Source organism: Schizosaccharomyces cryophilus (genome assembly GCF_000004155.1).
Source record: "Schizosaccharomyces cryophilus OY26 unplaced genomic scaffold supercont4.8, whole genome shotgun sequence".
Lineage (NCBI taxonomy): Eukaryota > Fungi > Ascomycota > Schizosaccharomycetes > Schizosaccharomycetales > Schizosaccharomycetaceae > Schizosaccharomyces > Schizosaccharomyces cryophilus.
In genome coordinates, this window is record NW_013185631.1 from 450,512 (window position 1) to 473,053 (window position 22,542).

Below are 22,542 nucleotides of genomic sequence, written 5' to 3' on the forward strand. Positions count from 1 at the left end.
GTAAATTTCTATACCTTTTTCGATGCTAAACAAAATGTTAGAATAAATTAAAAACGAAAGTCGCGTAAAGCAGTGTCCCTCAGTTAGCATGAATGGAATTAAAGAGTCTTTTTCATCAAGGAAATTCAGACTCGTCATCTATAGTTCCTCCTCGGAATTTTTTGTCTGCTTCACAGCGTCTAATATTTACCTTTTGTAACTATCGAAGCTCAACGGATACTTCACTCATGGGAACGAATACTTCACTCATGGGATCCATTTCTGAACACCAACTATAATGTATTAGTGTTTTGCTCTAAGAAGTCAAAAGTCAGAGCTATTCGACAAAAGAAGGATCAGTAAAAAAATGCAGCACAAATTTTTCTTCAGCGAGGTAGGTTGCAAGCTACCCCTAGGCCGGTAATTCCAATGTTTTTTTCCTCATATCCCTCTAGTAATCGAAAGCAGTATAGTCATTACATACATAATCCTGCATTTCTGCAATTGAAAAAAGCATTTATCGCCAAAATTTTACTGATACAGGGTTAGCATAATTGGTTTAATAAAAAAAAAAAGGATCTTGTTCAGCTCACATAGCACAGATACTCAGTTAAAGAATTTTAGATCACGTTAAACAATCAGAAACTCTAGTTTGTAAAAAAATGAGTCATCAAAGCACTGTCATGTTTTGCTGATACAAACGTCTCCAGTAACATACCATTTCTGAAATATAAATAACTTTCATTATAAAAACCCGTGTTTTCCCAAAATGTAGTTGGGAAAAGACACAATTATAATGGTGGCATTCAGCGTATTTATATAAAAAAAACAGTCCCATACTGCACCTTCTATTTGGCAGTCATACCACAGTATACCGCATAAAACTGTTTAACGTATATATTCACTAGTACATTGTTAAATTCAACCAACTTTTAGTTTATTTACAAAACAAAAAATATAAAATAAAATAAAAGCAAAATAAAGGATTCATAAACGTTGAAAACCAAACAAGCTAAGGCTGTAATTTTGTGGATTTGAATATGCTTGTTTGTACACTCAAACACTTATTCCATGGAATCGAGTCAAGGCACTTTTTTACAAAATGATCAATCGGATAACTGGATAACATTTCCTTCAATATACCTAGGACTATATACTTGGCATGCTCAAAATTCCATAAAAACCTTTTTAATCCCGCTTCTATCATTTCCTACCCATGCCCATGTATGTAAATTTGTTTCCATGACGAATGCAGGATGTAAATAAAAACGAATATGTAAAGTAAGCACTTATACTCGCTAAACGATTGTTTCAATTACTTATAGATTCAAACGGAGAAAAACAAAATCAACCGTTGTAATATTTGACACATGTGTGTATCTCTCATTACTTGTAATTATAACATCATTCAAGAAACCTTTCACACCAATTTCAAGCTACTGCTTTTCGAGGTAAATATGGCTTTCTTTTCTGTTTTTCTTTGTACTAGTATATACAATTAGATTGCACTTACGCAGCTTCAATCTACTTATCCATTTACTTTAATGTTTTTAAAACACACTCAAACCTACATATACACTTGCGTACATATATATGTATATATATACATTAAATGCTCAAAATTATCTATTTTATTAATCATGATTATTAGTTTTCTTTAATTAAGTTTCATACTCGCCAAAATAGATTAACTTACATAAATATCATAAGTGAACCGCTGTACAGAAAGAAAAAAAATCATAAAATACAAACACAATCCTCAAGGATTGTGATGCCTTGCCTGCTGAACCAGGAAACTTCGACTTCCAACAGACTCGTAATATCTCCACATAAAAAAAAGAAGAAAAGAAGAAAATAAAAAAAAATTAATGAATCGTTAAATAGCCATTGTTCTAGTAGGTATTTTATAATTTTTCTGTCTTTTATCATAAACACACATATTTTTGCAATTCTGTTTGCAGTAAACCAAGAATGTACAACAATTGCTCTCATAGTTGTTTTCCATTTGCAAAACGATACCACACTTCATCAGTGAACACAGGATTCAAGAAAAAATAAGCTTTTGTAATCTACTCATTCCAGGATTTCAATTTATTTTGCAACATATCAACCAACCAATTAGTAGGATTCGCATTAAAACTTGCCGGATTCGTCTGTTTGAATTCTCCGTCTGTAGCATCAGAAGATTGTACGCGTGCATTTTGTCCTTGGGTACCAGGTGCTTTTGCTGCTCGCGTTACATCAATTACATCTGATTTATTTTCCTCAGACTCCATAGATGAGCGAGCAGAGGAAGGCCCAAGTGAAACCGTTTGAAGATTTTCAGCAGTCGTAGGTGCGGCCGGACTGATTTGTTTAGAAAATGAAGTTAACGAAGAGGAGTTTCTTCTGTTATGAGACTTTATATGAGCCTTGTGTTTATTCGAAACCATGCCGTTTATATCAATGCATGACCCATCAGCAACCCTTTCATCGACAGAACGAGAAAAATTAGATTCATTAGGAGATTGCTGATAGGGAGAATAAATACTTCTGCTTCCCATTGAGCCTGTGTCGGGAGGTGTACGAGAGAAAACGGAATATGGACTTGAAGGTACAGAATCATGGTCGGAAGGACTTTCACTTAAATTATCTTCATCGGAACTATCCTTATCGTTGGCATATTCTAGGAATTGGGATTCATCATTGCTGGAATCATCACATTGTTCACCTCGATATTCATTCACATCTTCAATGGTAAATGTATCTTCATCGGAATTATAATCATCACCATCATAAATAACGTTATGATCATAATCTTGAAAACCACCATAATGACGATCTTCGCGATAGATTTCATCTTCTTCAAAGTCATTTTCCCCGTAATACTCTGGGACTCTGGGAAAACGACTTCTACCATCCTGAGCGAAATAACTACCACCATAATTCTTATTATCCAAGCTATTCATTTGATCTTCGATCGACGCTTTCAAGGTAGAGTCTGGTAAATCGACTATGATCCGTCCTGCATTTGGTTGTGCTGATCGAGAACTGTCTGATAATACTTCACTAGAGCTTTCATCTGATTTTTTGTCAGAAACCTTAGTATCTTCGGATGCCGCGTATTCGTTCGACTCAGTAGCACTGGAATTCTCAGAAGTACTATGGTCAACATCTACTGCGATACATTGTTGAACCCTGTCATTAAAATGAATCCGACGGGAAGGTTGAGAAGAAGGAGACTGACGGAATATAGGAGGTCGGAGGCCAAAAATGTTTGGATTTACTGGTGTATCATTTGGAGGATAACGCAGGTAGTTGTCCAAACGAGATGTCTGGGAACGAGGTGTAATATCGCGACCTGAAAGTAAAACTTCTTGAGGAGAGCGTCGCTTAAGTATTGGCTTTTTGGTTAAGGAATTTTGTGAACTGTATTCACTAGCAGAATCGGGATGATCATTTGCATTCTGGTTGGAGTCATTAGGCACGCTTTTTTGCTTCAACATTTGTGAATTATGGATCGTAGGCATAGAAGCATGGAGCAGCGGACCATAGAGCCAAGTAACATCGCACTCTTTCAACCAGTTTAAAGTTTCGGGGGAGATTGTAGGAAGGTGATATTTATATTTAATCCAAGAACGCCAAGAAGCATTTTCTAAACGCAGACCATTCTCGTAGTTGTTTTTTGATTTTGTAATTTCACGCCAGCTAGCCCATATATCGGTCTCTTTCCAATCATGGGAGAGATAATCAACTTGAGTAAGGGCGTTTTTCTTAATTTCACTATCGTCAGCTCCAAGTAACATGAGCTGGACTTTGGGTAAGGATGACAGGTCAGGGTCGGGTTGGATGTCTTTTAAAGAGTCTCGAGAATGGGAAGGAAATCCGTGCTGAGTGGGACAGCTCGATGATAGGAAAATTTGGTCATTACTGATGTTAGTTGGGTTTTTATGGTCAAATGCAATGGGCAATGAATGTTTCGACTCTTGATGTTGGTCGTTATGCACTGGGGAAGAAGAATGAAGGGACTCATCTGAGCAGGAAGCCTCGTCCAAAACATCTACATATTCTTTTTCATCCGAAAGAAGAGCTAAATGGGATGCATCTGCATCAATATGTGGTTCCGAAGATACAAAAGGATGTGCTGAGCGGGAAGAAGAAGAAGAAGGGACCGTTTTATCATTCCTTCTTGCAACCGCATGAGTAGAGTGCTGAGGAGAAGCGATGAACGAAATCTCACGAACATTTTGAGCTGTTTCTGAGGGAGGAGCCACAGACGATTGATCAATCGCATCGCCTGAAGAATTCAATACCGCCGATAAATCTTGGATTTGTTCCGGGTTATAAATTGGCGGTTTGTCTTTGGAAATGCTTCTTGAAGAGGACACGGGTGATTGGCTCCGCTGTTTTCTATAGGAAGACGACGAAGGCAGAGAACCAGGGCAATGTGTCTCAAGCATGGGAGAGCAATAGGATCCATGCAATGGGAATGGATTGAGACGAGAATGGCTGTTCTTGGGAAAATCCTCGTCTGCCAACAAACCGACATTAGCATCCGGTTTGGTTGTCATACCAAACCAACGACTACCAACAAATTTAGCTGCTTAAAGCAATTTTTCGGTAGGCAAATTGTCAGAATGAGATCGTTGTGTTCAAACAAGCTTCACCTCAATTTCTCGTCCGCAATCGATCGATGTTGGTGGAGAAACGGCATGCAATTTGCAAGTCGATCTTCTGTTTTCGTCGTATTAGTCGAGGAAGGGTGGGGCATGCAGACTCCGAATACCTTACTGTAACTTAAGCTGTTTATATTAAGGATTTACAGATATTACCAAATGAAATTGGTAAATCGTGTATATATATATAAGCAAATTGGTGGGGAGGGGAAGGAGGGGAACGGATGACTCTAACTCTGTCCAGTTTCTTTGTTGATTACAAACGAGACAACAACATTTTGTGGGTTATACTCGCTCCGAAATGAGACAAGCCACACTTGGAGACAAGCGTTTGGTTGGGACAAGAGGATTGCATAGCGATAGCAGCTTGTTATCCATACAAAGCAGTAAGTAGAAAGCACGGCATTGAGATAGTTAGCCTCGTTCGTTGACGGGATTGTCGGTCAACGATTGGAACGTAGAAACCGAAGAAAATCCGCTTGTAACTTTAGAGATGAGCCTCGAAGCGACAGTGATGAAAGAACACTGGTGTAAACATAACGATGGCAAAATTGAGCTAAAAGGATATTTCTCAGATAGCGACATAAAATAGAACTGCAAAGGTGGTAAACTTCATGTTGCGTAAGACCTTATTTGGGGCGTCGTTGATCCTTGCTTTATCAATTTAAGCGGGTTTTTCAAGTCCCCAGGTCTCGTTTGGTTGACTATGATGTGAGCCGAGGAATTACGTTTTCAAATCTTGAGAAAATGCCTTCTTGTTTGAGAAGACTAACTTAGCTGGAGAGTAAGTTGAGGGGATACCATGCAGAAAGCAATTCGTTGGACTGGAGTGTTCCTCAAAACCTGGGAAACCCCGACTGTGAAAAATAAAGGGTGAAACGTTACACAAATGCGAACAATAAGTTGATGATGTATGTACCTGTGCTTTTCATTCATAACAACAAGAGCCAGTAACGAGAAGTTGAGAGAGTTTCATGTTGGGGTTTCAAAAAAAAAAAAAAAAAAAAAAAAGAATTCACATATTAGAAATCATTGTTTAATTTGAATAGACGAGTTTGACGATGAGCTATAAGATGGTTATTTATGGTCCAACGAAGACGGGAAAATCAGTTTCATAGAATCAACTAGAATAGGACATCGTAGCTTACTTGAGATTGTTAGGGACAGGTTTAAGAATGTTAGGGAAGAGATAGGTTAGATTGGAAATGAAGGATATAAAATAAATCTTGGTTGAATTCTTCTTAAACCCATATAGTCCAGGGTTCAGCATTTAGCAAAGTGTTTGAAACGAGGAAAGCGGAAAACATGCAAAAAAAGAATCATAAAATAACTAGGGAATGAAGGAACTATAAATCTACTTGATGTAAAGTAAAATCAGGTTCCAAAAGATTTCGTTGAATAAAGTCAAGATTCACCATGTCATTGGAATCGGTACGTGCAGCGGACTCTGCTTCGGTTTGACAGAGTCCCGCTTGCAAATGTCGTTGAATCACTCTTTTTCTAGCGGTGTTTGGATCGACGGCAAGAAAAGCCTTGATATCGTATAGGTTTGCAGCCAGTGACCATGGATGCTTGTTGAGAAGGAGATAGTTTCCCTCAAAGATGAGAATTCGATGTTCTGGATGGATACGAATATCGTCCTGGACGGGAGCGCCGACCGAATGGTTAAAGGAAGGCGCAAACAGCTCGCAGTCCGTAACTTTTTTTACTAAGGCAACAAGAGACGCATAAAGTCGTGCGTCAAAGGTCCACTCTGCTCCACGTCGTGCTCTCGCTTCTTCCGGATTGTCCATTTTATCTAGTTCTTCCAGGGTGTAATGAAACCCATCCTACGAAACTTGTTAGTATTGATTTCATTCAACGAAAACGTATTCTTCATTACCATGGGAATCATTTTCACCATATCAGATCCGAGCCGCTCGTTCCATTCCCTTACTAGTTTGGAAGTCAGCGTTGTTTTTCCTGATCCTGGTCCGCCAGCCAGGCCGATCAAGACTCGCTGTCGATGTTGAAGAAGCTCAGTAGCACGTTGAAATAGAGCCTCAACTGAATCTTTTCCTTGTGTCAAATCATGCATACTTGCCTGTTTTGTTTAGTAAAAAAATAAGAATCGTAGAATTACAAATCATACAACGAGTTGCTGGAGAAATAATTTTTCGATACAGGTGTATGAAAATTCAACCTTTCTACTCGTCGCAGTAGTTAAAGCAACGTTCTAACTTCCTTTTCTAAGAAAATTGAATTTAATAAAAACAGAAAACAGACACGATTGACAAAGACTTGTTTGTTTTTATGCACAGAGGACTATGAAATGGAATTGCTTCGGACTGACGAAACACAGGTAGCATTGTTGTTCGGTGTGAAAATGGATTGTTTGTTTCTATTGGAAAAAAAAAAGAAATAAGAAAATAAAAAAAGAGAGAGAGAACAATTAGAGATTCATTCCATAATTTAAGGAAAAGAAAATTCAACAAACTGTGTGGACGTAATAAAAAGGTTCAAAATTCCAATAGAAACAAAGGTCATGATTTTAGGGTATGTTAATCTTCCTCTCCATCCCAAAGAATAGCAAAACACGGAAATCGCTTGCTGAGACTGTTTTCAAATCAATGTCATTGTTCTTTCGCTACGAGTATCCTAATTGCAACCTTTTTTACCTGCGTCAAAGATCCATCACCTTTGTGTAATGGAATTTTGCAATTAGAAATTCAGTTTGTATTTCTCTTCCATTTGTTACTTTCCAAGAAATTCTTACATAATTATTTGGTGGAAATCAAGAGGAACAGTTATCAAGAACAACGACGAGAAGGATGTTTATGATAAAAGAAGATGATTTTAGAGAACCATAATTGAGACCTTTCGATGCAGTATAAGTCGATAAGTTTTAATTTAAACTTAAAGAAAAACAACAAATAATAAAAAAAAGGCATACGTTTAGAAGCAAAGAGAAAAGGATAGGATGGTTCATATGAAGGAAAATATATATACTCTTCTCCCATTTTTATCATAGTTCCTCTCTGGTTTAAAGTAAACAATGGCACAAGTCCTATTCTACGTAGCCCATCCCTTCCCAATTGAAACCCTCACAAACCGATGGATGATTTCAATTCCTTTTTTTTTTTTTTTTTTTTTTCAACTGTATGATGTCTAATGGAATCATAAAAACGTACTTGCTTGCAAAAAAACCGTTACCGCATAGTCAGCTTGATTCTTCTTCTTTATTGAAAACTGCAAAAACAAAAGGCATTAGATAATGTAAACGAAAGATTCTAAGAGTAGTAGAGGGTTGAAACATCATGACATGAGCTTTCATTTATTTATACGCAATACTCATTCATTAGGCTCAACACTAAGCGAGATGAAAAGTAAACATGTATAAAAGCAAGCCATCTGACCAGAAGGACGGTTATACCATGAAAAGAGATATTTTAATTGTTTTTAGTTCCTCTAATTTCTTTTGTTTTCTACCAATATTCAACTATACCTCATGAATCCCTTTCCTTCTAATCAGATCAACAGTGTTTTACAAGTCGGAATAGACCCGCTTTGTTATAACTGGCTGGAAAAACCAAAAGTATTTATCTACTAAGAGGCTTCAAGGTTTCTTTCATTGTACTCTACCCTATGTTGAAACATATTCAGGTGAACATGCATTCCCATTACAAAAACTGAAAGACTAATACAAAAGATGCATATAGCTTCAAATGGAGGCATGTTTAGTTCTTTTTTATAGGGCTGAATATGGTTTCATTCGTTCAATTTCTTTCTTTTTATGATTAACTTGAAACATTTGAATAATATATTCTGCGGATTAGTAGACGCGTAAATATGATTCCTTGTTTATGTATTCTTCTTCAATATATAAAACCGGTAGGGGAAAGAAATTCATATTACATACATGATAGCTTCCATAAATTATTATTACTGATTAAAAATAATAAGCAGAAAATTCTCATGAGTTCTCGTAGATTATAGCTATCCCTTCGTTGCAAGGTCAGAGCTTTTACGAATGTCAAGTTTCGGTTCTCAACCTTTGACGATTCATAAAATTTTTATGAAGTGCAGCATTAAGAAACGACACCTATCAATCGCGTGTACATAGTGTAGGACCACTGTTGAACAAAATGAAAAATACTACGAGGGGAACAATATTACGGGAATTCAAGTAGTAGGGATATCGGCATTCTCTTCTACAGAAAATAGATATTCACTCAAGTTCGGAGACTGTTCCATAGCTCATTATTAGGCTGTAGTTAAGAACGATGGTGTCAAGAAAGCCAGCTTCAAATAAAGGACTTTTCAATCAGACCTGAAAGAAGTGAACAAACATGTTATGTATAATTTACGGCAAGTGTTGGAAGACATGAAACTCGATCAAATCATTAGGAAAACAAGGAACGCATACAGTACCGTCTAGCTCGTTCTTCTGTATGCAAAAAGACCAGGTTCTCTAGTATTGTCTGCATGTCCTTTTTTATATAAAATACCTAAATGGAATAATAAAAAGCATATGCTAAGAAAAGAACTCATGCTATACCTTTGGTCATGAGAAGACAAACATTTGCGAGAGTACAAAGACAAATTCGCATATGAAACGGAAAAGAGAGTGTTTAAACTCGATGATCCATGCACTAAGGAGTTATCCGTCATAATTTTTTTCTCTCTCTCTTTACTCTTGTAAATTCCACCTTCCATATATACTAGATTTATTACAAAACCCATTGTCAACTAAAGTATATCAAGGTAATAAGTAGCTGCAAACTGCAGATTTCGTAAATGATTGAGTCTTGTTAAATCATTCATTCTCAAGAGTAGCGAAATCTTTTTCTTATTCTAAACAATGGAAAGCATCATTCGTAAATGTCATCGTTTAATAGGAGCGTCGTTTTTCAGACAGAATTTGCATCATTTTGGAAAAGCAATATTTTAAACAGGGGAGGAATTTTTATAATATCTCAGTAAGAAAAAATTCTTTGATTGGATTAAACTTGAGAAACTGGTAAAGCTACCTTTTCGCTGTATCACCTTTTCTTGACAAATCTTGCATAGGAATCGAATCCGCTTCAAACTCGATAACAATTGGTTGCAAGTAACCAATAATGGAAAATAAGCAGGCAAGACCAAGAATTAAGCAAGGAATAATTGTCAAGTATGCAAAACCCTTATACACGCTCTCGTAGACGTCGCCCGAGTATCTCCATATAAGATAAAGTATGAAAGGGATCCAATTTATTGTTAAAAGAACCAAAAACCCGTTTCTTAAGAGTGACTCCAAATCGTTATATCTCTTTAGTAGGCTTTGCCAAAGACGTCTATTATATTCCTCTTCATACTGAGGAGGGATTTCAGACGTTAGAGGAGCAGTTTCCTCAAAATCCTCTTCAGGTGGACTCATTCTTAAAAATTAAAAAAAAAAGATGGTGGTGACTTTGAATGGGAGTAACTGATTTCAATGTTATCCATCATCTCCCTTCCGACTGACGTCGAATTCATCCTCCTTCCTTCCATTCCGACTTTACAGCGAATCCTCCTCAAAGAACATCTCAATTTTTAAATACAAATCAACATGCTTCAACCACGGGTTATGTGGAGATATCGCCTACCTGAAGATGATTCAGGTGATACATACGAGAAGATCAGTCAAGAATTAACAAAGGTGAATAAAAGACAGGTTTTAGCGGCTTGCTGTATTTTCTTCATATGCTTTACACATATTGTTTTGGCATCAACATTAAAATACCATGGAAAAGCGCACTTAGTCATTTGGCTTTATTTTGCTATCCCTATAATTCTCGTGTTGACCTTTCCTGGGGTTGGATCAGAAAATTGTACACGGTTACCAAAAAAGGAAAAGGAAAGGCGCGATAGGGAACAGCAACTCTCAAATGCAGGAACCAATGGCCCTTCAAACCTGCACCCTCACCCTCACCTGCATCCTCAGGAAAACCAATCTTTACCGCAATACACTGAAACAAACGAAACTAAAGAGTAAAGAAATACAAGGCAGCATTACGAAATCCGTCATAGAATTCATTAAAAAACAATAAATCTACCATCTAATTCTGCAGTGATTAACTTTTTTATTTAGCCCTAAAATTCCATTATTCTACTTGGAATTTGTCACGACAGTGGACAAGGACTATTTACTGGATTTTCTCATGAACCTTATCTTCTACCCTTCTACCCTTCTACCCTTCTACCCTTTCCTCTCACTGCATCTACTTTGTATCTCCTTCTAGGCCAGCTTTAAAAGGCAGTCACAGTTTTCGGTTGCGTTTGTCATCAAATCATATCAGATCGGTGAGCAGATGCAAAATTTATTAGCGAAACCTTCTAAAGGATTACGAAAGCAAAACGCCAAGGTCGCAAAACGGTCCATAACAACTTTGATGGACCTTCATACCTCTCACTCTCACTCTCATTCTTACACTCACTCACTCACTTGTCTACCCTTTCATTTGATAGCGAAAAGTTCAATGACACGCTGTAACTTGTTGGATTGGTTTAAATTTTGTTTATCAGTGGCGATAGAAAAGGAGTGAGTCTTTTGGCTCTGATTTGTCCTTTGTTTTTCTTGGAGCTTCTGGTCCTTCCGGCCACCAGTTCTGATTGAACGACACTTTCGCCCAAATGACGTGGCGCCCTATCAAATAACGAAATGGAACGCCATCGGTAACAGCCATCTGATAAATTTTGGGAGGGAGCGATCTGTTTTTATCCTTTGCCAAACAGACAGATTAATAAGAAATCTATTACTTGATTTTTCTTTGGAAAAGAAATAGTTTGAACAAACTCAAGTTTACAACTTTATATTTTGCACCTATATCATCGTTTGTTCCGAATTCTCTAATTCAAACGATTTTCCTGTTGGATTTCCATCTTACATTCACCATATCTTTTATAAAAATGTTTTCTCGCAGTGTCCAAAGTGTTGGCCGCGTTTCCCCTTTAATAACTCAGCGTTTTGCTGGCCTTGGCGTTGCCAGCTCCTTGTCTGGTCTCCGTCTTGCTAACATGAATGGTGCCTCAAATATCTTTGCCCCTTCCTCCTTCTCTTCTCCTCGTCGCTTGTACCACAAGAACGTCTTGGATCACTACAACAATCCAAGGAATGTTGGTAACCTCCCCAAGAATGATGCTGACGTCGGTGTCGGTCTAGTGGGTGCTCCTGCTTGTGGTGATGTGATGCGTCTTGCAATTCGTGTGAACAAGGACGGTGTCATTGAGGATGTCAAATTCAAGACTTTTGGTTGTGGAAGTGCTATCGCTTCTTCTTCCTATGTTACTACCATGGTCAAGGGATTGACCTTGGAAGAGGCTGCCAAAATCAAAAACACTCAAATCGCCAAGGAATTGAGTTTGCCTCCTGTTAAACTACACTGCTCCATGTTGGCTGAAGACGCCATTAAGAGCGCTGTTAAAAATTATCGCTCCAAGAGCTTGGATGATGCCGCCGCTGCTGCCAAACCTGCTCAAGCTGCCGGTGCTGCTTAAGTTTTTATGTTAGGTGTTGCTGATCGTCAAGTCTAATGGAGTAGACAAATCGTCGCTTCTCGCTGGTCAGTTTTTGGGTTTATTTTCTTCGGTCAAGTTTTTTATGTTATTTTGATAAACCATTTGCTCGATTTTATGATTAAAATGTTGCTGGCTTTGAATCTGTTTCCTCCAAGTGATGGTTAATTGGATACAAAGTAGCATTATGGCAATTACACAATTACCTTGTGCATATTGGTTTGCGTTCACATCCCCCCTCCTGTATTTAATGATTGTTTTTTTTTTCATTATTGGTTTCTTTTTCATTGCTATATGATTTTTGTTGCATTTGTTGCTTCGTTTGCTTAGTTAAGAGAAGATAAAGAAAAATTACAACACTTTACTTTCTTTTGTTATGAATCTCCCTTAAAAAAGAGAAAGTTTTATTCGTTTCAATAAGTTTGTGCGAATATAACCCTATGAATCGGTGTGCTTACAAGGCTAGTCGAATCGAATCATGTTGAAATATGTTGTGAAAACAGCATTTGGTTGGAAGTGCCTTTGTCTTTCTACTTTTGACACCCATTAGGAGAAATTAAATACTAATAATAATTATTCATGAATGCCAAATGATGCTTCTTCGATATTGTCTGTACGCAGATCTGTAAACGTATTGATTGACTTTGTAGTAGGATTGCTGACTTCATAGAGAAAAGTAAGCGGGTTTCATTTATACTATATACATTACAATTCATAACAATGATCTATTCCATTCCATTCCAAAGAAAACAAAAAGAACGCTTAACCTGACAGAAAAGAGTGAATAAACGAACATGTACATACAGTTTTCGGCGACATACTTATGTTTTAGAGATATCTCAAGGGTGCCAAACTTTGATGGTTCGATCAAATCCAGACGACAACAACTTGTCGCCATGACCGTCCACGCTCATGACCTTTTCTTCATGGCCTACTAAATTTTTTATGAGAGCTCCTGTAGTTGAATTCCAAATTTTCACACACCCATCATATCCACTGGATAGCAAAAGCACCGCATTATCCGACTGTACATAACGAACATCAGATACGAGGGAGGAATGGGCCGGAATTGTCTGAGAAAGCGAAACTTTACGAAGGTCCCATATTTTAACAGAATCATCTGCTGAAGCCGTAGCCAGTTGATATCCATTCGGCGACCAATCCATGGAAACAATATGACGGATATGTTCATCTAAAACCATGATTGACTTTCCAGATCGAACATCCCATACACGCCCAATGGCGTCCATTCCACCTGAACTGAGCAAGGATCCATCAGGCTGCCAGGCAACGCAAAATATGCCTTCCGCATGTCCCTCCTGCATGAGTAACTCGGTCTCTGTTGCAACATCCCACAGTCGCCATGTTGTATCAAAAGAACTAGAAGCCAAATAATCACCGCTTGGATGAAAAGCTACTCGAAGCACACGAGCCAAATGCCCATCTAATCGTGAAACTGGTGTAGATTGTTTTCCGTTCCACAAACAAACTGAATTATCGGCCGCTCCTGTGGCCAAGCAAATTTTTTCTGAGGTTTCATCCCATGTTGTACAGTCAGGGTGCCAGTCTAATCCCGAGACCTTGTCAGTATGGCCTCGATATAAACGAACCTGAGAGAGATCTTTGGTATCCCAAACCTTCACTTGTCCACTCCAGCTACCAGTAGCAAACGTGTCACCATCTTGACAGAAACGAATGATAGACATAGGCCTTTCTCCACCCACTTGCGAACCCATGGCATCTACTTTGCGATAATGATCACCGGCAGAGCGAGCGGAAAGAATTACTTCTGACACAGGAACTTCAAAATCTTTTCGTTCTTTATCCAAACGTGACTTAGCCTTCTCAAGAGAGTACAGCGCCATTTTTCGTCTAGCTTCTAATAATTCCTGACTGCCTTCCGAATAGGTTTCATGCTCCTCGTCTTCATCTTCCTCGTCTCCTTGAACGGTAGACATGAGGATATCTCCCTGGCCCTCATAGGAACGCTGTAGCATCCATTGCAACAATCGTTCTCGTCTTGATGCTGCATTTTCCGCAAAGTACGTTACCGGTTCTCCGAATCCACGCAAGAGCTCACGCACACGCGCATCCTCATAGGGAACTTTTAATGCTCGTATACGCTCTTCCTGTTCCTTTTCCGCGTAATAAGCTGCTTGGTCTTTGGAGAATCGTGTAATTCCTTCCGGATTCTGCTGCGTCTCTTCATACATCGTTAGCTATGAAGCAAATTTCAATTTTCATCCTTGCAAACATACCTAAATCCTGCAAATATACGCCTCCACTGTTCGTGCTCATGCTACCTTTCTTCCTTCTGTTATTTCTTGGGACAAAGTAAAGATAATGGTACGTTGGATTGCGGTAGCTTATTGCCTTATAACGGTCAATAAAGAAATATCATTATAATATGCAAGTATTTATTATAATACTCGAACGTATCCTTATACCTCTTGTTTTTACTATGAGATGCTACACCAACGTAGTGAGTTCATAGACGATTAGGTAGGAAAGAGAGGGTCGAAAGAATGAGAAAAGTGGCCTTTTATACGTTTCTTTTAAGCTTTGTGTCCTCTGTTTACTCTTCAATTTTCAATTGGAAGGATGTAAGTTTCTGTAAACATTAAAAAGGCAGCGTTTGCTGACATTGTTCTCCAAAAGGCATTTTCTTATCCTAAATTTTCCTTTGAATGGAGTCCTGATGTTATTACAATAAGCAAAATGGACGAATTGAAAAGTCAGTTGTCTAATGAAAAGCTTTGGACGCGTCTTCGCTCAGGAAACGAAGAGTATTTCTGTATTTATCCCAATATGACAGCTATAGAGCAAAAGTCACCGCTAGAGCAGCCTGCGCATGACATTGATGAATTAAGGAAACAAGGATTGTCAGCATTACAAACACTCAACGAACTCGTCGTAGTAGGGGTAAGAATTATCACAAGGGACAGTTGAATTGAGAGCCAAGATTCATTGTATTCGCATTCTTATTTTCTTGGTAATTAATGCTCACACAAAACTTACAGAATCGCGGTTACTGGACATATGACTATGTACACAATCAATTTGCTCGCCAATATCACTTGGAGCCTTCCCCTGAATCCATAATACCCATTATAGAACCCTTATATTTTCTTGGAAAAGCTTCTTCACAAAATGAAAGTCAACAGCTTTCGGAAGAGCAATTGATGGTTAAATATGATGAAGGAAAAGCCTATTTACAAACTACGTATTACAACGGAACGAACTGCGACGTTACAAATAAGCCACGCACTGTAGTCTTAAATTATGAATGTGAAGACGACGACTCGACTCCAAGGGTGTCTCAGTATCAGGAAGTGTCTAGCTGCTTTTATTCCATGAAGATCCATGTACCTGCTTTATGCAAGCATAAAGCTTTTCAACCCGTAGATGATAGTCCTTCTGAAAACATCGTCTGCTACCGTATTTACACGGGATCAGATAATTACGTTCATGCCGCTAGCATAAAATCGCAAGCGTCTGCAGAGACCAGTGCTCGCAGCCCTACGAAAACGAATACTGATGCGGAAGTATATGTAGGTCGGTCAGTGCAACCAACAAGCAATCCTTCCGATGCACAAGAAGAACTATAATATTACCTTTCAATTGTGTCTTTTGAATTTCGTAATAGAAAACTTGCATAATCATTTCATGTTCTCTTCGCTCTATCACCTCTATATACAATTCTCTGAGTTAAACCGTCAGACGCAGAACTAGATTTCATGCAGTGGTATGAATTTCTTTTATTGTCGAACAACTTGAATTTTGTTGTCTTTTTGAAACTTTGAAAACTCCGCTTCAAGCTCCTTGTATTGTTCGAGCAGGGCATCCATTGCTTTTTGAATCTTTTCATGCGTTAGTATTTGACCAAATATCTAAGCATTTCCTATTCACTTACTCCTTCTTGATTCGTTTGTAACGCAGGCATAACTGTTTCTACAGTCTGCTCGACCAAGACGCCGTGAATCATGCGAAAACAACGGCGATCTTTATTTAAGGGTTTTAAGGTCTCATTTACCAGCCTAGTCGATTTAATTAGCCTTGCTCATCCTCTGGTGAGTGTTCCCTTACTTGTGTTCATCAGCGTCTGTTTCTAAATCGACAATCTTTTGTGCAATCTGTTGCAATTGCGACTTGTACGCGTTATACTGGTTTTGCAAATCTAATCGTTAGATACACAGATTTCACTTCCAACATACACTGTTGTCGACTAATCTGCTCGGTCATTCTTTCAGATGATGGATTTTTGCAAATGCTTGTTGCGTCCACGTACACACACTCACATTCAATTAGCGTGGTAAACCGATCTCGATAAATGTTTAGTGCACCCTTAGAAATATGTTACGAGCTGAATGAACAAAGGATCGTTAGTAAACACTGATTTGAATGCAAATCATATTAGATAAATATTTGGTTGATGGACGAAAGCGTGAAATAAAAAGGATTATAATGAAGTATAATCAAAGTAATGTTTCTATTGGAAAAAGAACCCTCACCATTTACGAACACATAAAAATTATACGTGATATATACCATATTTATATTATATATCTCACCAAAAATCCTCTATAGAAAAGCAATCATTTTTCTTCATGAAAGAATAATCGCTCCTTAGAGATTAAATGTTATTCGTATTTTAATTTCGTATCGCATTACTCCAAATTGAGAATTTTGTACATGTCGCCGAGTAAATAAAGACTTCCACAAACAACACTAAGAGGATTTTGACTTCCTGCAGAACACAATGATTCTTTTTTATTTTTTGGATCAACGAGTATGGTTCGAATCTGTTTCTTGGATAAATATTCTTGAATCACTTTAGAATCCATAGATTGAATCCAAGGCATCCCATGTACGGAAGAAAATTGGGTAACATAGACCGTGTCCCCTGGATGAACTAGTGAATCTAAAATGGACTTTGCATCTTTACTATTCGTGAAAGCTACCATCCAAGAGACTGACTTGGTAGCATTCTTTTCTCGTTGGAGATTCACAAAGTTGGCCAGTTCTATGGCCGCATCTTGATTGTGGGCTCCATCAAACAAAACCTTTCCCACACCCGGAATCTCTCGAAAATCTAATCTTCCAGGCCAAATAGTGTTTTTTATTCCGTTCTGTGCATGAGGAATCATTAATGGGAAGGAAGCCGTTAGCACATCCAAAGCATATACACCGCAAGCAACATTAGCACCTTGATAAGAACCATTCAAAGAAGTCTGGAAATCATTCGTTCCCCAAGAGGGGCTTGTGACACTCCAAGTCTGAGCCTGATTTGTCTCCTTTGCTGAAGCTAAATAAACAGGTCCAGCGTGAACTTCTTGAGCAACTTTTTCAAGCTCTCTTAGCACACTAGATTTATTAGTTATATCAATGACACAAGGGACGTTCTCGCGGAAGATTCCTCCTTTCTCTCGAGCGATCGCTTCCAGTGTATTTCCGAGAAAGGCTTCATGATCTTTACCAATCCGAGAAATCACAGATAACAAAGGTGATTCAAATACATTTGTAGCGTCTAATCTACCTCCTAAACCTGTCTCAATCACAGCCACCCGTACACCAGCTTGACAAAAGCATTCGAAAGCAGTAGCTGTCAAGAGCTCAAATTCGGTCGCATTGGTACCAAAGCGTTTATCGATCTCCATGACCCGCTTATAACAGGTTTCAAACATTTCTTTACTTGCGGCTCGGCCATTCATATGAATGGTATCCCTAGGCTCAAAAAAGTGCGGACTAGTATATCGACCAGTCTTTATGGCTGCTTGTAACAAGGTTGTATATATATAGCTGCAAATACTTCCTTTTCCATTTGTTCCGGCAACTTGAATAGCACAAAAAGTCTCATGAGGATTTCCCAAATGCTTTAGGAGTTGAACCATACGCTGCAATCCAAGCTGAATTGGCATGTTTCGATAAGAAGAAGACGAATTGAGTAAATCAACCAGTGAAAAATTCAGTAACGAAGGAAATTAGCCTCCACGAATGTTCTAACTTGATGAAATGCCAGATTCTTGAAACACAAGATCCCGATCAAAAGGATATTTTAACAGTTCTTAATTTAAAATTAAATAGATATTCAATAGACTGAATGAATCGAATTCTAAACGTTCCTTTCTCTTCTATATGAAGTCCTTTCTTGAAGCTGGGGGATCTACAAAGAGGAACCGTAGTAAAATTACACGTAAATAAGAGAAAAAGAGAAATTTTTCCAGATGGAATAGAATGAGAACTACCCTTCGAATGTTTGCATGAATTCTCGTTAAAAGAACTGGTTTCCAAGTCTAAGGTCAGTAGGAAAGTAGTAAAAAAGGGAAACTCAATCTGCGGTATTTTATTCCATTATAATAGAGATGGCTCGTCTAAAATTTATTCATAATGAAACTTCTAATAGTCTCTAGAAGTCAATTCATCTTCAGGAAACCAAATGCTCCCAGCAGCAAGTCTTAAAGTGCAGGGAGAGAAACCGAAATATTGACTAATTTCTCATATATTCTCTGCATTTCTTTTATTTTTTCCTGGTTTTTAACAGAAAGCTGTTCAATGTCATGGTATAGACTGTAGGAGGAGAACACGAATTGATGAAGACCTAGAGGTAGGAAGGGAGCGAGCTCCTTTCTACAACTATAAACATGCGTTTCATAAAATATCTTTGAGATTTTCAACGGAATGTCATTTTCCTCGTGAGGACCTGTGAGCGAAGGTAGACATGAGAGACCTGACCTGTCGTTAGCGATTTCCCCAGTCAGCCAAAATGACGGATTATATTAAGGAAAAAGCGATTGCAGCTGATTTTTCCTCAGTAACATTTCGATTTGATGATTATTTAGCCCGAAATTTCGAGTTTGGCGAAGCGGGAAAGCTTCATTCACTGCATGGCCGCGAATCGGGCTCCAAGATGGGCAGCGTGGTTTGCAAGCATTGGTAGTTTTTTTTTCACTAAAGGTTTTGGATATTAATGAAATCATAGGCTTCGCGGTCTCTGTAAGAAGGGAGAGCAATGTGACTTTCTGCATGAGTATAATTTAAAGAAAATGCCACCGTGCCATTTTTACGCAGAGAGGGGATGGTGCTCTAATGGAGAAGAATGTCTGTATCTTCATTTAGATCCTAGTAAGCAAGTTGGTGTATGTGCTTGGTACAACATGGGTTTTTGCCCATTAGGTCCCGTCTGCCGTGGAAAACATGTACGAAAACCAAAAATATGTGAACGATACTTATCAGGATTCTGCCCCTCAGGTCCCAATTGTCCTGATCCTCAGTAAGTGATTTGGGAATCCGAGAATCTTATGAATACAATACTAACGCAATTCAGTCCGAAGCATGTGGATCCACCTCATCCTCCTCAGAGACGAAAAGATTATTAATGAGAAAGATTGGAATGAAGAGCTTTTTCGTGTGTATATTAGCCCTGTTGATGATAATACAATTTGATTCCCATTTGTCCAAAAGGGCTGAAATATTAAATCCTCAAGGCTTCAAATTCAAGTCATGTAAAAACCCACAAACGTCTAGAAAACTATCGTAAAACAAAAAATTTTATAAAAAAAAGCTTGAATCTCTTCTCTTGGTTCGTAAAGAACTTGTATAGCAAGCGTTCCTATTGAAAAGAAGCTCGGTAGCCCTTATGAAACCTAAACAAAGAAGAAAGTAAAAAATTCTCGTGTCGCATCCTCTGCAAAATTCCCTTTCCCTTTGGCAGCTTTCCTTTGTGAAACTGGCTTTGTTTACCTTCGTAGTGAAAAAACAACATTAGCAACAATACCTCTGGAACCATCCAGATATAGGGCAAATGACCCTTCAATCGATTCCTTAAAAAAATTTAAACCAAATAGAATAGAAACATTTTTCAAATCTGCCACAAGACATACTTACCCTTTCAGGCTTCCCGTGAGGGGGGAGTGAGATTTTTACTTTAGTACGTACCACCAAGGAATTTCGAACCAAGGTGAAGAATTGCCATTGAAAGTTAAGAATCTTTAATAAACATCTTGATTAAAAACAAGAAAGACGGTATAGAGATACCCTTTGAAATTTGAGATTATAATTCTCGAGAACGACGAAAATTGGTGAAGGAACAGGTCAGAACGAAAAAGTAAAGGAAAGCCAGGCTGTGAAGACGATGGACGAATCAGAAGATTTATCGGATCAATGGAGATTTGCCCAGTATGTAAAAATTGGAAGCAGATGATGGATTACTAACTTGGTTAGATGTTTTGGCGACAAGGGTGATGTTGAGGACATCACAGAAGGTATGAATTGGATAAGCGCAAAAAGGCATGAGTTTTCAACATAGCTAACTCATTTGTGAAGCTGATATTATTTCAGCGGTAGAATTTGATCATACAGGAGATTACCTTGCAACGGGTGATAAAGGGGGACGAGTAGTATTATTTGAACGAAATCATTCCAAAAAAGGTTGCGAATACAAGTTTTTTACGGAATTTCAAAGTCATGAACCAGAATTCGACTACTTAAAGTCGCTAGAAATTGAAGAAAAAATCAACAAGATTCGTTGGTGTCGTCGAACGAATCGAGCACACTTTTTGCTTTCAACGAACGACAAAACGATTAAGTTATGGAAGCTTTATGAAAAAAACCTGAAGGTTGTTGCAGAAAACAACCTTTCTGACGAGTTTCGTCACCCTCGCCCTTTGCTGAAGCCCTTTACCGTACCAATGCAGCTAAAACTTCCTCGCCTCAGCCATCATGATACGATTGTTGCTGCATATCCTCGTAGAGTGTATTCCAATGCCCATGCCTATCACATCAACTCCATCAGCGTGAACTCTGATGCTGAGACCTACATTTCAGCAGATGACCTTCGCATCAATCTATGGAACTTGGGCATATCAGACCATTCTTTCAATATTGTGGACATTAAGCCTGATAACATGGAAGAGCTGACAGAAGTCATTACCAGTGCCGAGTTTCACCCAATCAATTGTAACCATCTAATGTACAGTAGTAGCAAAGGTAATATTAAACTTTTAGATCTTCGTCAGTCCGCTCTTTGTGATAATCATACAAAGCTTTTCGAAGATCAAGGAGATCAGGACTCGAAGAGCTTTTTTTCTGAAATCATTTCTAGCATTTCAGACATCAAGTTCTCGCAAGATGGCCGTTATATTTTATCTAGAGACTATTTATCATTAAAGATTTGGGATATAAATATGGAAAAGATGCCAGTGAAAACGATTCCTCTTCACGATGTCTTGAGATCAAAACTTTGTGATCTTTATGAAAATGACTGTATTTTTGACAAATTTGAATGCACGTTCTCTGGAGATGGAAAGCATGCTTTGTCAGGAAGTTACAGTAACAATTTTGGTATTTATCCTACAGATAGCTCTAAACTTGGCGATGAAGATCAAGTTGTTTTACAGGCAGACAAGGCTGCTTTTCGAGCTAGGAAATCAGCCGCAAGCTCTACCGTTAAACTAAATTCTATCAAAAATAACGATTGGGATTCCAGGGCACCTGCTCCCATGGGCTCCGCATCAATTGGACTTGACCCCGATCAACTTGATTACAATAAGAAGATTTTGCACGCCAGCTGGCATCCTTTTGAAGACTCCGTTGCTATTGCTGCAACGAATAATGTACGTTTGACTTCCTCTGTAAATTATTTCGCTAACAATTATTTTAGTTGTTTGTATTTAGCAAGCTCTAAGATGTCAATGTGTAACTCTGTCTTATTTCTTTTGATATTTGCAATCTCATGGGCACGTTTGTTATTAGACGGAGATAGAAAGTCAAGTTTGTCTTTTATTTGCTCATTTGTCTAATAACCAATTTTAACGGATTTGTATTTTGTTACATGTGTTTGATCAACGATTAATGATGGGAAGTAAAACTTTTAGGACTAATGATAATATCTTCGTTTGTATTTTCCCTTTTGCTCTCCCTTTTTTCCCTTTTTAAGAATATTGCTCTGCGCAATATCTTTAACTTATTTTTTTTCTTCTAAGAGATCAATATAATGATGATGGCAGGTGCAACTGCTTTTGTTGCTACAAATTCAAACGAAAGATGTTTGTTCAATGAAGAATAATCCTCAAAGTTTTATATAAAAGGATGTTATTATTTCTGGAGTTCTTGATAGATAAAAGAACGAGGAGTTGAATGTTCCAGTAGTTATTGGAAAAGTACCCATGAAGGGAAAAACAAAAGGGGGGTGTTCAATGAATGAGTATGATACAAGCTATCATTTTTTAATTCATACTCGTAATGAAAATTCTCCTAGGAGTGATTGTTGAAGCAGGTTGTTGATGCGTGCTCAGAGAATGATGTACACATCTTGAAAGCTAAGTTTTATGGATAAATAAAATTCAGTGCAACAAACAAACTATTTTTGACGCAGAGCTATGTTATAATTTTCATCAAC

The 22,542-nt window shown here is 38.1% G+C and overlaps 11 protein-coding genes across 11 annotated transcripts; 5 read left to right on the forward strand and 6 right to left on the reverse strand.

Annotated features, from left to right (window-relative positions):
* Window positions 1–1,592: 1,592 nt before the first annotated feature.
* Window positions 1,593–5,639, reverse strand: SPOG_01521 (protein phosphatase regulatory subunit Reg1). The gene has a single exon (XM_013170209.1). The coding sequence runs from the start codon at window positions 4,527–4,529 to the stop codon at window positions 2,049–2,051; it is 2,481 nt and encodes an 826-aa protein (XP_013025663.1). The 5' UTR covers window positions 4,530–5,639; the 3' UTR covers window positions 1,593–2,048.
* A 45-nt stretch (window positions 5,640–5,684) lies between these two features.
* SPOG_01522 (nicotinamide riboside kinase) lies at window positions 5,685–7,908 on the reverse strand. Its single transcript, XM_013170210.1, has 3 exons — window positions 6,766–7,908; window positions 6,517–6,717; window positions 5,685–6,463 (listed from the first exon to the last, which is right to left on the reverse strand). The coding sequence occupies exons 2-3, from the start codon at window positions 6,709–6,711 to the stop codon at window positions 5,981–5,983; spliced, it is 678 nt and encodes a 225-aa protein (XP_013025664.1). The 5' UTR covers window positions 6,712–6,717; window positions 6,766–7,908; the 3' UTR covers window positions 5,685–5,980.
* A 520-nt stretch (window positions 7,909–8,428) lies between these two features.
* SPOG_01523 (uncharacterized protein) lies at window positions 8,429–10,574 on the reverse strand. The gene has a single exon (XM_013170211.1). The coding sequence runs from the start codon at window positions 10,027–10,029 to the stop codon at window positions 9,640–9,642; it is 390 nt and encodes a 129-aa protein (XP_013025665.1). The 5' UTR covers window positions 10,030–10,574; the 3' UTR covers window positions 8,429–9,639.
* SPOG_01524 (uncharacterized protein) lies at window positions 9,819–10,835 on the forward strand. Its single transcript, XM_013170212.1, has one exon. It carries the CDS (start codon window positions 10,201–10,203, stop codon window positions 10,624–10,626), a length of 426 nt encoding a protein of 141 aa, XP_013025666.1. The 5' UTR covers window positions 9,819–10,200; the 3' UTR covers window positions 10,627–10,835.
* A 500-nt stretch (window positions 10,836–11,335) lies between these two features.
* SPOG_01525 (iron-sulfur cluster assembly scaffold protein Isu1) lies at window positions 11,336–12,760 on the forward strand. Its single transcript, XM_013170213.1, has one exon. The coding sequence runs from the start codon at window positions 11,541–11,543 to the stop codon at window positions 12,126–12,128; it is 588 nt and encodes a 195-aa protein (XP_013025667.1). The 5' UTR covers window positions 11,336–11,540; the 3' UTR covers window positions 12,129–12,760.
* Window positions 12,731–14,469, reverse strand: SPOG_01526 (U4/U6 X U5 tri-snRNP complex subunit Prp4 family protein). Its single transcript, XM_013170214.1, has 2 exons — window positions 14,405–14,469; window positions 12,731–14,349 (listed from the first exon to the last, which is right to left on the reverse strand). The coding sequence occupies exons 1-2, from the start codon at window positions 14,442–14,444 to the stop codon at window positions 12,986–12,988; spliced, it is 1,404 nt and encodes a 467-aa protein (XP_013025668.1). The 5' UTR covers window positions 14,445–14,469; the 3' UTR covers window positions 12,731–12,985.
* Window positions 14,470–14,618: 149 nt separating this feature from the next.
* SPOG_01527 (sensor for misfolded ER glycoproteins Yos9) lies at window positions 14,619–18,264 on the forward strand. Its single transcript, XM_013170215.1, has 3 exons — window positions 14,619–14,749; window positions 14,805–15,068; window positions 15,167–18,264. The coding sequence occupies exons 1-3, from the start codon at window positions 14,672–14,674 to the stop codon at window positions 15,752–15,754; spliced, it is 930 nt and encodes a 309-aa protein (XP_013025669.1). The 5' UTR covers window positions 14,619–14,671; the 3' UTR covers window positions 15,755–18,264.
* SPOG_01528 (prefoldin subunit 2) lies at window positions 15,440–16,433 on the reverse strand. Its single transcript, XM_013170216.1, has 4 exons — window positions 16,361–16,433; window positions 16,233–16,323; window positions 16,060–16,183; window positions 15,440–16,006 (listed from the first exon to the last, which is right to left on the reverse strand). The coding sequence occupies exons 1-4, from the start codon at window positions 16,386–16,388 to the stop codon at window positions 15,905–15,907; spliced, it is 345 nt and encodes a 114-aa protein (XP_013025670.1). The 5' UTR covers window positions 16,389–16,433; the 3' UTR covers window positions 15,440–15,904.
* On the reverse strand, window positions 16,458–20,522 carry SPOG_01529 (folylpolyglutamate synthase). Its single transcript, XM_013170217.1, has one exon. It carries the CDS (start codon window positions 18,062–18,064, stop codon window positions 16,814–16,816), a length of 1,251 nt encoding a protein of 416 aa, XP_013025671.1. The 5' UTR covers window positions 18,065–20,522; the 3' UTR covers window positions 16,458–16,813.
* SPOG_01530 (zinc finger protein Yth1) lies at window positions 18,314–19,627 on the forward strand. The gene is made up of 3 exons (XM_013170218.1): window positions 18,314–19,079; window positions 19,126–19,416; window positions 19,471–19,627. Exons 1-3 carry the CDS (start codon window positions 18,910–18,912, stop codon window positions 19,520–19,522), a joined length of 513 nt encoding a protein of 170 aa, XP_013025672.1. The 5' UTR covers window positions 18,314–18,909; the 3' UTR covers window positions 19,523–19,627.
* Window positions 20,077–22,531, forward strand: SPOG_01531 (protein phosphatase regulatory subunit Pab1). The gene is made up of 4 exons (XM_013170219.1): window positions 20,077–20,321; window positions 20,367–20,407; window positions 20,469–21,757; window positions 21,805–22,531. Exons 1-4 carry the CDS (start codon window positions 20,278–20,280, stop codon window positions 21,826–21,828), a joined length of 1,398 nt encoding a protein of 465 aa, XP_013025673.1. The 5' UTR covers window positions 20,077–20,277; the 3' UTR covers window positions 21,829–22,531.
* The last annotated feature ends 11 nt before the right edge of the window (window positions 22,532–22,542 follow it).

Bases quoted from the DNA above. Each gene is read 5' to 3' on its own strand.
- SPOG_01521 (XM_013170209.1), bottom strand. From the start codon at position 4,529: ATGACAACCAAACCGGATGCTAATGTCGGTTTGTTGGCAGACGAGGAT.
- SPOG_01522 (XM_013170210.1), bottom strand. From the start codon at position 6,711: ATGCATGATTTGACACAAGGAAAAGATTCAGTTGAGGCTCTATTTCAA. The intron at 6,464-6,516 runs GTAATGAAGAAT...CAAGTTTCGTAG, and splicing joins TGGTGAAAATGATTCCCATG to GATGGGTTTCATTACACCCT.
- SPOG_01523 (XM_013170211.1), bottom strand. From the start codon at position 10,029: ATGAGTCCACCTGAAGAGGATTTTGAGGAAACTGCTCCTCTAACGTCT.
- SPOG_01524 (XM_013170212.1), top strand. From the start codon at position 10,201: ATGCTTCAACCACGGGTTATGTGGAGATATCGCCTACCTGAAGATGAT.
- SPOG_01525 (XM_013170213.1), top strand. From the start codon at position 11,541: ATGTTTTCTCGCAGTGTCCAAAGTGTTGGCCGCGTTTCCCCTTTAATA.
- SPOG_01526 (XM_013170214.1), bottom strand. From the start codon at position 14,444: ATGAGCACGAACAGTGGAGGCGTATATTTGCAGGATTTAG. The intron at 14,350-14,404 runs GTATGTTTGCAA...CGATGTATGAAG, and splicing joins CGTATATTTGCAGGATTTAG to AGACGCAGCAGAATCCGGAA.
- SPOG_01527 (XM_013170215.1), top strand. From the start codon at position 14,672: ATGAGAAAAGTGGCCTTTTATACGTTTCTTTTAAGCTTTGTGTCCTCT. The intron at 14,750-14,804 runs GTAAGTTTCTGT...GTTCTCCAAAAG, and splicing joins CAATTTTCAATTGGAAGGAT to GCATTTTCTTATCCTAAATT. The intron at 15,069-15,166 runs GTAAGAATTATC...CAAAACTTACAG, and splicing joins ACGAACTCGTCGTAGTAGGG to AATCGCGGTTACTGGACATA.
- SPOG_01528 (XM_013170216.1), bottom strand. From the start codon at position 16,388: ATGACCGAGCAGATTAGTCGACAACAGT. The intron at 16,184-16,232 runs GTAAGGGAACAC...TAAATCGACTAG, and splicing joins ACAGACGCTGATGAACACAA to GCTGGTAAATGAGACCTTAA. The intron at 16,007-16,059 runs GTAAGTGAATAG...ACGCATGAAAAG, and splicing joins TACAAACGAATCAAGAAGGA to ATTCAAAAAGCAATGGATGC.
- SPOG_01529 (XM_013170217.1), bottom strand. From the start codon at position 18,064: ATGCCAATTCAGCTTGGATTGCAGCGTATGGTTCAACTCCTAAAGCAT.
- SPOG_01530 (XM_013170218.1), top strand. From the start codon at position 18,910: ATGACGGATTATATTAAGGAAAAAGCGATTGCAGCTGATTTTTCCTCA. The intron at 19,080-19,125 runs GTAGTTTTTTTT...ATGAAATCATAG, and splicing joins AGCGTGGTTTGCAAGCATTG to GCTTCGCGGTCTCTGTAAGA. The intron at 19,417-19,470 runs GTAAGTGATTTG...AACGCAATTCAG, and splicing joins CCCAATTGTCCTGATCCTCA to TCCGAAGCATGTGGATCCAC.
- SPOG_01531 (XM_013170219.1), top strand. From the start codon at position 20,278: ATGGACGAATCAGAAGATTTATCGGATCAATGGAGATTTGCCCA. The intron at 20,408-20,468 runs GTATGAATTGGA...TCATTTGTGAAG, and splicing joins TGTTGAGGACATCACAGAAG to CTGATATTATTTCAGCGGTA. The intron at 21,758-21,804 runs GTACGTTTGACT...CAATTATTTTAG, and splicing joins CTATTGCTGCAACGAATAAT to TTGTTTGTATTTAGCAAGCT.